Source organism: Arctopsyche grandis, chromosome 2, assembly GCF_051622035.1.
Source record: "Arctopsyche grandis isolate Sample6627 chromosome 2, ASM5162203v2, whole genome shotgun sequence".
In the NCBI taxonomy this organism is placed as follows: Eukaryota; Metazoa; Arthropoda; class Insecta; order Trichoptera; family Hydropsychidae; genus Arctopsyche; species Arctopsyche grandis.
In genome coordinates, this window is record NC_135356.1 from 24,191,059 (window position 1) to 24,203,923 (window position 12,865).

The following is a 12,865-nucleotide window of genomic DNA, read 5'->3' on the forward strand; positions in this document are numbered from 1 at the left end:
GAAATTATATAGAATACCGAAGTCCTTCGATAGTTCGGTGTATAATAGTTATAATAACACATTATATATGAAGCAGTGACGTAATTGGGGAGGAGGGGGGTATTGATGCCTCGGACACACCAGCTTTGGAGACATCGAGAAGGATTTTTTTATTTTATTTATTGTCTCGTCATATTTTGTAGTAACTTAGATTCCCTTCAAAAAGTACAGTATAGTACAGTATTTCGGTGACGAATTCGTCTACGAAATTCGCCAAAAACATTTATGAGTGTTCTTCGTAATCCGTTTGTCGATTGTGCAGTCTTTCTAGGCTACATATGTATCAAAAGGGTATAATAGTAAACATTCGTTTGTTTTTTTATTAAATTTATTTTAATCGAAAAAAAATAATATTCAACGATTTTGATATCGTCGTCATAGAAACTGATTTGTTTTCGATGCTCTCACCCAAACCTTTAAACCTTACATACATACATACAAAGTCGAAATTATGTATTAGATATTTTGAATCTGAACGCTTGAAAACAATTAACGAATTAATAAAATACAAAAAAATTGTAATTTGCTGTTTTAAGATATGTATATGTATGTACATGCTGGAGTTTTATCGGTCGAGATCATTTCGTCATAAAATAACATACGTTTGTATGTATTGTGCGTTTGTTTCTTAGTAAAGTCGACAAATATTACAAAATGAGAGGGACGTGTTTAAATTTTTAATTTATTTTATAAAAGATTTAGGAGCGATGTTGAATTTACAAAACCTACTATTTTTATTACCGTTACTTTGTGAAAAATACGCGGACTAGAGTTTTCGGAAAATTCGCGCGTTCTATGTATGTATAATGAGTAGGATAGCCAAGGTGCCGCTCATTGTTCCATTGTTGTAAATCCTTTGTAAAAAAGGTTCGGCAAACCTTTAACAATGCATTTACAACATTTGAACAATACGCGGCACCCTCTGGGTCCGGGCTTTAATAATGAGTTAAGAAGGGATAACAAATAGAAAAGTCTCGCTTGGGTTCTCAACATTGCCCCCCCCCCCTTAAATTAAATAATACATATTTAGAAGAAATGCCTCAGATTAAATTTTTATTCAATGAATGAAATATATATATATATATATATATATATATATATATATATATATATATATATATATATATAAAACCGTATTAAAACACGGCGGGCGTAAGCTTTTTTCAAAAGAAAATACCATTATTAATTAATTTCATAAAAATTACGATAAATATTCCACTTGAAATTCATTGACTTAATATTTATTTTAAATTTACCGAAGAATATGTAGCTCATATTTAATTTTCCGCTAATTCTAGAAACGAAAAAAAAAACAAAAAATCTTATATTTTTACTAGCCTCTTTTTACTTGACTTTCCTGACTACGGCTGTGCTAGACACAGTATGTATTTCCAATTTCTTCATTAGCACGAACTGAGCAAAATGTATTTAAGGTTTATTATTTTTATTTTAAACTGTTTATGTCATTTCAGTCGGATAACGCAACAAAAATACGTAGGTACACACAAGGACAATTCCAACGCGTGTCAATTCGTCATGCGGTGTCTTTGAACCTATTTTGAGTGTTTTCATTCATTTAAAATAAGCTTATTTTAAGCTTAATAATAATAAGCTTAAAAAAAGATCGCTTTGAAACGTTTTCCTTTTTGTTGCTTGAAGTGAATACATAGTTTTGTAAATATATTCAATTTGAGGAATGTGTATGCTATGCTATCCGAGAAAAAACCAGTCAATTTCAATATCTGGGGATTTCAAATGTATTCTGAATACTATCGATCGATTCCCTGGAAAAAAAGTCAACCAGAGATGCATTTTTTTATTATTTTTTTATTGATATTTTCGATAAAGATATGCTGGAATGATATCTATGAATGAGTATGAAACAAACTGAATCTTTTAAAATAATACTTTTTTTGTATAAAGTTTGGAGGGTTTAAAAACGCACGCTGTGTGTTAAAAACTAGTGGTGCTACCCCGCTTCGCTCGGTAAATCGAAATGAAATGAATACCATGAAAAACATATTCATTTGTTTTTTTATTAAATTTATTTGAATCAAAAAAAAATAATATTATTTAACGACTGACCAATCCAAACAAACGTCTTTGACCAATCCAGCCAATGAGAAACGGCTTTGACGACAGCCTATCAGAAACGAATTACAGATGCCGTTTCGGTATTATATAGTGGCCCATAGTGAGTTACATTACTACTACTAAATGCATTTTCAATACTACAAACCTACAATTCATAATGATTTTTTTTTTGTCACGTCGTGATGGGGGCTTCAAAATACAATGGATCATCTGTTGCCATGCTGCGAGTAACTTGGACGTTACTCGCAGCGTGGCAACAGTTGATCTAACCGTTTTTGATTGCCGACATCTCAACTTTGCCGATTTTAACCGTATATAAGTAAAGTTCCAAAATGGCGGCGGAGAGCGGAGCTTCAAAATATATATACGGGCGAAAACACACTGGATGGGCTTCCCGTTGGGCACGTGCATAATGAATATGTTTGGAAGGTCGCACGTGTATGCATATCCATATGTAACCGACAAGTTTCTCCTACATTTATTCAAATATGGGATTCATCGTTATCGATCACTGTCAAGCAAGGATAACGATTACACCGAAAACACTCCAGGGGGTGATTTTTGGGACTGTACCACGAATATGGGCTAGGGGTGCTGCGTTTTTTTCGCATGTTTGAAAGTATCTAAAAAAAAAGATGTACCACGTCCCACTCGGTGTATTTTTGCCCTACGGTTTGTGCAGTGGCGTGCGCTGAAATTCTCTCTCTTTTTGTCGTACAGCCTTACTTAATGTGCACGAGTAGATACAAGGAACAGGCTGTTCCTCTTGTATCCTGTTCGTGCACATTAGTAAGGCTGTACGACAAAAAGAGAGCGAATTTCAGCGCACGCCACTGGGTTTGTGGAGCGATATGTTAATCTTGTGTGCTTTTTGTATGCATCTTTATCTTCCTGCTAATACCGGGTTGATACGATGCGAGTAACTCGCAGCATGGCAACAGGTGATCCAACCGTTTTTGGACGTATTGGACGTTCAAGTTAATCGTTCAAGGAAATTATTACAGGCAACCAATTTTCGGGTCTTTTCGCTGAATAGAAGAGAGTTTGATGAATTTTTAACATTTTTCAACATGTCTGCGACAGCTCCTGTACCCTGGAGTACCACCAGATGCGTCATTTTGAAATTGTCCAAGTGTCAACTACGTTTGCAAGTCACTTGGAAGCCACTGCCTGGGGGAAATTCCCTGACGGTTGCAAACTCCTGACGTAAAGTGTCACTTGACTCCTGTCGATAGCAATATTGTGAATATCAAACATGTCGACACGTTTAACATTTTAGCCAGTGGACGTCTTGAGAATGACACTGTTTAGATTCTTGCAAACGTCTAGAAGCACATTTATTTATACATTCCTATTGAATAAATTCCATATATTAGATAGTTAGATATTTTATTTTATTTTTTTACGAAGTTGCTAGTGAATTACATTATGTTTTGACAACTTCTATTTGATAAATAAAATTTTTTGATTATACAATTTCGAAAAGCATTTTAAAATTCTATAACAATAGATGAAGTTTTGTGATCATGCGAAAATTCGAACTGGAGATATTTACTAATTCGAACTCAGAATCGATCACTGATAACGTTTTCATGATCTAGAAAATAATGTACGTGTGTGTCATTTAGGGGTATTTTTTGAACAACGTTAGTTCTATTGAACTGGAACTTGGTATCGATTTCTGAAATGCTAATCGATATGGTGTCAAATTTTTGGCACCTTCCCTGTGTCCTCTTTTTTTAAGTTTTTGGATTCAATTATCTCGCAAACCACTCTACGGATCAGATGAATTTTTTTTTACATATAATTGAAATTATAAATTTTATATCGTAATATTTTTACCCAAGTCGGAAGTAATACTTTTACTCTAGAGAATTGAGGTTTTTTTTTATTTTTTTCTCAGAAACTTTTTTGTGTATTGGACTGAAATTTAATATCTAAAAGTTTAAGCTTAATAAATACCAAGTTATATATAAAATTTGGTGAGCACCCGTCAACCGGAATTGGCTGTTAATTCTATTTTTTCACGACCCTTTAAATGTGTGTCCTCTTCACGAGAAAATTCAAGTAGAGATGGACCACTAAGGTTAAATAGTAAAACAGGCTACTAAATGCAAATATGAACAAAAATTTGTGAAATTTAAAATTGAATATGCTAGTTAGGGTTCAGGTAGTGACCCAAGTTGAAAAGAAAAAAAAATGGGTCGAAGGGGGATGAAAAATCGGTCAATTAGCAGTTTTTCGACTTTTGCGGTGTCGATACGTTTCGGAAAAAAAATTCATATTTTATTTCACACATAAAACTTAAAGTATTTATTTAAATTTTATTTCATTGATAAACCTTTTTTTGTTCGTTACTAGTTTATATTACAATTGTTCACGTGTTTTTAATGATATTTTTTTTATATTAAGTGAACTTTTGTCTTGTGTACGTTTCTCTACTTTTGCGCTCAATTTTTATCGAAAACTAGTGTTGGGCCCGTTGATTTCAACGGGTGGTTTCGAAAAGGAATTGAAACTCGAATAAAAATAAAGTTAATGATATTGAATTGATTGGCTTCGGAAAGAAATTGATGCACGAATTACAAATTACGAAGTGATTACGAATTGCGAATTACGTTTTGTGCATCGCCGATGCCCCGACGCCTTTGCCTCCAGCGCCCCGATGCCTCCGGCACCCCGGGGCCTTCGCCCCCGGCGCCCCCAGCGTCCCGGATGCCTCCGGCACCCCGGGGTCTTCGCCCTCGGCGCCTCCGACGCTCCGGGGCCTACGCCCTCAGCGCCCCCGATGCCTTCGGCACCCAGGGGCCTTCGCCCCTAACGCCGACGACGCCTCCGGCGCCCCGGCGCCTCCGACGCCCCGAGGCCTTCACCCACAGCGCCGCCGATGCCTCCGACGCCCCCAGTATAAATAAAATATGGAAAAATCTGAAAAAATTTAAAAAATAATTTGTCCGTCACATATTTATATACATATTTACCGACACATTGTTTTTATATATAGTATGCTCTCATATCCGGCATGTGTGAACGTGTATGTTTCATTATCAAATTTTGTTTTTTATACTTTTTATATTCCTCAAATATTATACATAGATGAAGTCGTGGGCTGGTCACATCCGATTTTTTTTACGTACCTAAGTTGCTAGTGAATTATGTACGTTATATTTTGACGACTTCGACTTCATGAATTAAAATGTTGTATTGTACAGTTTCGAAAAGCATTTTTATTATAATCTACATACAATATATTACCGTTCAATTAAATATATTTTTATTTATTTACACAACCCTGTAGTGAATTTTATTTATTTACACAACCCTGTATCGGTGCGAAATACTGGTGAAAACAATATTGCGAGTACTTGACAGAGTGCGCGAGACACATTCAGTCGATCGCGGTATTTCAATCGAATCGGTACTGTCTTTGCGAAGATTTCCGCGTGCGAACTTTTTCCATCGAGTATTCCGTCATAGTACTCTCCGAGCTGTTAGATATTTACAGTTTGGTTTTTCCGACTATATCCAGATTTTGATAAAATTTTTTTTCGACCTCTACTTACATACACTCCAATCATTTCACTCCAGTCACATCACGCCAGGATGATGATGAGAAGGCTACTGCAAATCGTCGAATGGTGTTAGTACCATCACTATTATAAATTATTACATCGATTATAAGACGCACCCTTGTTTTTAAATTAAGCTGTGTATTATTTCCTATTTACCCACTTTCGCATGTTGCACTATTATGCATTAGAGTTATAAAAAAAACATCAGAATCGGTTTCAGGTTTTTCTGAATCGTCTATATTTACGTCATCAATAGGCGGTGTTAATGAAATGTTTCGTTGATTTTGATTTTTAAATGCTTTTTATTATTACGAAATTATGTTCACAATATGTACATCTTATATCTATTTGAATGGCTACTAATCTACTGATCATTTTCTATTTTACAATTTAATTTAATTTGGTTATTAATCATAGTATTATATTATTCTAATGTTAATGTACAGCATAATAGGAAAAAGAGCTCAAAAACCTATTTACAATAATGTTTCTTTAAAGAGTACTCTGCTATTGATTCTGGGACATTCTTTCAAGCGAAAGATAATCATTCTGCCTGTTTTAATTATAAGGTGTCAGTGTATGGTTGTCATACAAAATTGGGTCTCACACTCTTTCCTTAATAAATTATTCTTTTCTTTTTCATTTGTTTTCATTATATTTATCTTTTTCATTTTTTTTTTTTTATAATTTTTGTAAAAATCTGTAATTGGACTCGGATGTTACATATATTATATATTTACTATTTGTTTTTTTATACATATCTATGTACATCCCGTTGTCTGTTGATTTTTCTATAAATAAAATAAAATAAATCCATTAATGGAATTTGCATTTTTGACAGCGATTATAAGACGCCATGGATTTTAAAACGCAACACGGACTCAAAGACACCAAAAAACGTATTGAAATAACACGCGTCTTATGATCGATGTAGTATGCAATATGGTATATCAGAAGTGGTTTTTGGTTTAATTATAACCGTAAATTTTAGTCGCAATATTTTGTACATTTACAGCGTAATGTTTTTTATGGTTCTATATATAGAGCGCTCTTATTGTACTATATATAGAAATTAACCCTTGCTTCTTGAAGAAACCTTTGACATTTTGGGTCTTAAAATAAATAATTATTCAACAATACTTGGCTGTCTACAGTTTTGTATGAATTGGGCGAGCTTTTACAAAATTTTATGGAACCTCTAATATTTACAAATGCATAAAATTCAGATATATAATGAGAACATGGTTGGGTAATTTTTCTGTACACGATTTTTCCGTAAACTGACTATTATGGAAACTGATTATTCCAGACAATGGTTATTTCAGACAAATAAATATTTTTATTTAATCTTCTTCTATCTTTTATCTATCTTCTTCTTCTATATATAATTTGGAAAGAGACTTTGTATGTAAATATGTATCCTTCGTCGTCGTCCGTAGATCGGTGACGTCATCGAACACGTGATTCGATTTTTTTTTTTTCGATCCATAGGCGCCGATTTGTTTTTTTCGATTCAATGGATTCACCCCCGCGGGGGCGCAAGGCGAGTAGTTTCATGGGGCCCCGCCAGGGGCGCCACAAGGGGCGCAGCCCCGTGGGGCCCCGAAGGGGCCGCAGCCTTATGGGGCCCCGAAGGGGGCGCTGCCTTATGGAGCTCAGCCGCATGGGGCCCCGAAGGGGGCGCAGCCTCATTAGGCGCAGCCCCATGGGGCCCCGAAGGGGGCGCAGCTTTATGAGGCGCAAGGCGAGTAGTTTCATGGGGCGCCACAAGGGGCGCAGCCCCGTGGGGCCCCGAAGGGGGCGCAGGGGGGCGCAGCTTTATGGGGCGCAGCCTTATCGGGCGCTGCCTTATGGGGCGCCGCCTTATTGAGCTCAGCCGCATGGGGCCCCGAAGGGGGCGCAACCTCATGGGGCGCAGCCCCATGGGGCCCCAAAGGGGGCGCAACCCCATGGGGCCCCGAAGGGGGCGCAACCCCATGGGGCGCAGGGGGCGCAGCCTCATGAGGCGCGGCCCCATGGGGCCCCAAAGGGGGCGCAGCCTCATGAGGCGCAGCCCCATGGGGCCCCAAAGGGGGCGCAGCCTCATGAGGCGCAGCCCCATGGGGCCCCAAAGGGGGCGCAGCCTCATGGGGCGCCGCCTTATGGAGCTCAGCCGCATGGGGCCCCGAAGGGGGCGCAGCCTCATTAGGCGCAGCCCCATGGGGCCCCGAAGGGGGCGAAGTCCCAAAGGGGGCGCAGCTTTTAGAGGCGCAGCCTTATGCGGCGCAGTCTTATGGGGCTCAGGTGCATGGGGCCCCGAAGGGGGCGCAGTCTTATGGGGCGAAGCCCTAAACGGCATCTGATCATGGGTCGAGGCCCTAGACGGCATTTAATCATGGGGGCGTGGAGGGGCGAAGCCCTAAAAGGCATAAATTAAGGCGGGCGAAGCCCCATACGGTATTTAATCATGGGGGCGCGGAGGGGCGATGCCCTAAACGGTAATTGCTCATAAAGGCGTGGAGGGGCGAAGCCCTAGAAGGCAAAGGCTCAGGGGGGCGATGAGGGCGAAGACCTAGAAGGTAGAGGCTCAGGGGGCACCGAGGGTGAAAGGCTCAGGGGGGCCGAGGGCAGAGCCCTAGAAGCAAAAAAAAAATCGATTTTTTATTTATTTATTTTTTTAATTTTTTTTATTTATTGATTTTTTTTTTTAATTTAAATTTTTTTTTTTTTTAATAAAATGTTAGTTTATTAGTCACGTTTAAGCGGTTTATGGGGCGCAGCCGTCAACGAACTAATGATTCGATTTTTTTTTTTTCGATTCATAGGCGCCGATTCAACTTATTTTTTAAAGGCCAAAGGCTCAGAGGGCGCGGAGGGCGAAGCCCTATAGGGCAAATGCTCAGGGAGTGTCGTGAAGGAAAAAAAAATTTTTTTTTTTTTTTAATAAAATGTTTACTTTTATATTAGTCATGTTTATGCGGTTTATATTATAAATACTGAGCGAAGCGGGCTAATACAGCTAGTATCATATAAAAAAATTACGTAAACAATTGATTGTTCTACCTCCGGGCTAATCAATTACATTGAGCCACAAAAAATCACGTTTTTGAGTTACCAGATTGGAGACTAACCTATCTTTACTAACTTTGACCCACTGAATTCGAATATGATAATGATTTTTGTTGGTAGGTGATCGTTTACGACATATGAGCGTTTAAAAAAATGCGCGATTTTTGCAGTCCTACACGGAACAAACCAAGCACCTGGAAATATACATATGGTTTTATTGAAATGACAAATTTGAATTTCATTGGATAACACAATTCAGGGTTCATTGGACTTTTCTTTTTCTGATGTAATCTACTTTGTGATCATCCAAGTAGTGAAGTCTCCGAATTTTGATTGAAAAGCTTTGTCCATTCCATCTTACCATATTAGACGGAGAATTTTTCGAACAGTCATTTTAAGAGTTCTCTGTCAAAGTTCACGTTTCCCGAGTCATATCCAAGAATACGTTTTACCGAGGTTTTATACAAGGTGTCTTTGTTCGGGAGATATGAGCCGGCTACTATGAAAGTGGTTTGGTCATATGTATATAATTCGTTATAAGATAAATTAGACTTCAGATAATAAAAAATGCGTCATTGATTCAAGCTCTTTGTATATGTAATACTTGTCCACATTGATTTTTAATCTTCCATTTGATGGTAAAAATTTTATTCGTATCATGTCAAATAATACGATTTCGAATACTTCATCCGAAATATACACATTAATATGAAATGTTAAATTTTCTTCACTACTTATTAAACATGATATCAATATTGTAATTATTATTTCCTATTAGAAAAATACGTGTTTATTAAATATCGATTCCATCGACATTGACTTATCACACCGGGTAACTTGCGAGTGACTTTGTTGTCCAAGCATAGTTGCTCTTGGTCACCCAACTCGGACAATATCTGTAAGAGTTTTCAATACTTGTCGATATAGTCGAAGGTTCGGCAAACCTTTAACAATGCATTTACAACATTTGAACAATACGCGGCACCCTCTGGGTCCGGGCTTTACTAATCATTGAGTGTGGCACCTCTCAATACAATACTATAGATTTTGAGGATTATGATGGTTGCTCAAGCAATAAGATCACCGTGACCAGACTAAACTCTGGCAACTGATCTCACTGTTCGGGTGACTTTGTGACTTGGATAATTGGTAAGTTGCCTGGTGTGGCATGCTCCATGCAACTGCATAAATTTGATCTGGTCACACGATAGAGTCACCCGTTGTGGCTGGGCTCTTAGACCGTTGCCATAATAATTAAATATTGTTGAACGTCCAAACTTTCAAAGCCATCTACCGATTGAATTTCAGACGAATTATAGCACATGACTTAACAGCTCTTTTTTTGTAATTTTACAGGTCTCTTAGAATTGGCGCATAGAGAGTATCAAGCTGGAGACTATGACCGTGCAGAGCATCACTGCATGCAGTTGTGGTCGCAGGAGCCGAGTAACACCGGTGTGCTCCTTCTGCTGTCGTCAATCCACTTTCAATGTCGACGGTTGGAAAAATCTGCTCACTATTCAACATTGGCAATAAAGCAGAATCCGCTCTTAGCCGAAGCTTATAGGTTATTATTATATTATCATTTTTATATATATTATTATTATATTCACCATTATGTGATTGGAGCTATTTATCGACAATGTTAAACATTTGCAGTAACCTCGGAAATGTGTACAAAGAGCGTGGTCAACTCCAAGAAGCGTTGGAAAATTATCGACACGCTGTTCGGCTAAAGCCTGATTTTATTGACGGCTACATAAATTTGGCCGCAGCCTTAGTCGCCGCTGGAGATACGGAGCAAGCTGTCCAGGCTTATATTACGGCGCTGCAATACAACGGGGTAAGCATACTTCAGCTGTTTGATTTGCAATAGTGGTTTTTCAAATGTGATTAATATCATTTATTATTTTTTATTTACAGGATTTGTATTGTGTCAGAAGTGACTTGGGAAATCTTCTCAAAGCACTCGGTAGACACAATGATGCAAAGGTGATGAATATTTTACATTTAAATAGTTTTCCCTCTTGAGACTTCCCGAATTTTTTATTTATATTTTTCTATATACATATGTATACTACTAAGATATTCTTCAAAAAGTTTTTTGTGGTACTTGAAAGTATTCTTAAAATTCAGTACGTCTAAAATGTCCCTCCTTCATTATTCATCTGTTTGCATGATTTTACTCCAATACCTATATCTATTTAATATTTTCACATATCTGTAATACATTTTAATTACATCAATTTTAAATGGAATATAAAAATAAATTATGGCAAATGGAAAGTTTATTTCTGGGGGTTGCATTTCCATATTCATTGTAATTGTTCCAAATCGTTTCTAATACTGGGTAATGAATGATTGATGCTTTATTTTACAGATATATTTTACATTGTCGATTATTGTATCATTTTTGTTATACATACGTACACATACATACATACACATACGTTCTTGAACTGTTTTCATATATGCTGTTCAAACTACGAAATATACTATGGACCTGATTTATTTTAATGTTTCTCTTTCAGTGATTCGACTGAGACATCATAAATTTTCCAAATAATGCTAATGACCATTTTATTTTGCTGTTGCTATTTTTTAAATGATTGTTTCAAATAATAATGCACGTATCCTTCAAATTGATCCGTATATAAAAATTATGTAAATTAATTACAGTCTCATAATACAATTGAACTTTTCTGGTGTGCAATATTATTTAACATTTATTTAAATTTTTGTTTTGTATTTTTGACATACTAACTATTTCATTCGATCTAAGGTAATCAATTACGAATCGACATCATTGAGCCGCATATGTTAACTTCGAGTCTGGACTCGTCTCTACATTTTTTCAATGATTTATTTATTTCGTAAAACTCATCACTGCAATAAAATTAATTATCGGGTTTTCAAAATGAATACACATTTGAAAAATTTGCTCTTCAATATGTATTTTGTTTTTTATTTAATTTTATCGTTAGGTAAGCACTGCTTGATCGAGATGAAGATGGAGCCAAGACCTAAATGTTACCATTGTTTTGCTAATTTTTTTTTACAAAAACCATTAAATGCTATTCTAGAAATTGCTTTGCAATTATTTTGATTCATAAATAAAAACTGTTTACTAACAGATTCATTTGTTTATTGTTATCGGGGTAATTTTTAGTAAGTGATTGATGGTTTTTTTGCATTTTCACAGTTCAGGCGGCTTAGCTATAACTGAACACAGTTTTAGATTGTAAGGGCACTGAACAAAATAAGACATCTGTCATTACTAATTTTATGTTTTTATAACACCAGAGAGTAGGTGTATGGAGTCTGCTGAGTGAGCTAGCGTGCTATTTCATTCAATGATCTGGACAATCAATGGGCTGAGATAGACAACACTTTCTTCTTTCGGACAGGTAATGTAGAGCGCCTCCTTTCCCCATGAACCACAAAAAATGGGTGCCTGAACGTTTCCTCTCTCGCTTGATTCAAATAGATTTGATTGTTCTAGGTTTTATTCATGCTAACATCTGATGAAGCAGAATCAATCTTCCTCAAGAGTTAGGATTCAGGGCTATTGCGCGTTAAATTTCATTTGTCAAAAGCGACTTTCAGTTACTAGTATATTACATAATTATTTCCTTTTAGAAAAGCATCCCAAATACCATGGTTTTTGTTTTTGACAAATGAAGTTGTATCTTTTCTGTTTGTATTTGTTTTTATTTATTTAGTACAAGCGAGAATGCACATAGTCGCGTAGGTTCCATTTTTTTTGTTTTTTCTACCTTTTCAGGAACATTTTGTTACAGCTTTACACATATTTGTTGATGTAAAATACAGGGATCCTTTTGAAGTCACAGTTCATATGACTGAACATGCATAAGCGGCAAAATCAGCAAGCCAGGTGATTTTTTTTTATTACCAACTTATCACCATCAGTACGTTACAACAGCAAAGAGAGACAGATTAAATGGTGTTTGTAGATTTCTTCCCGGCGCTCCTACCATCTAGATGTGCACAGCTTCGGCAACCTGCATGGTGTTTTAATAATGTTCTATGTTGTGACTAATCGACTTTAAACACCATATGTATAATGATATTATATCGAATATACATACACA

At 36.7% G+C, this 12,865-nt stretch overlaps 1 protein-coding gene across 1 annotated transcript in view; it reads left to right on the plus strand.

Moving 5' to 3' along the window:
- The window catches only part of LOC143922521 (UDP-N-acetylglucosamine--peptide N-acetylglucosaminyltransferase 110 kDa subunit-like), a 56,801-nt gene that overhangs the window by 14,343 nt on the left and 29,593 nt on the right, over positions 1-12,865 (plus strand). The window contains exons 2-4 of the mRNA XM_077445787.1: positions 10,110-10,320; positions 10,413-10,596; positions 10,677-10,745. Coding sequence (XP_077301913.1) covers positions 10,110-10,320; positions 10,413-10,596; positions 10,677-10,745 — 464 coding nt within the window. The remainder of the gene's footprint in view (positions 1-10,109; positions 10,321-10,412; positions 10,597-10,676; positions 10,746-12,865) is intronic.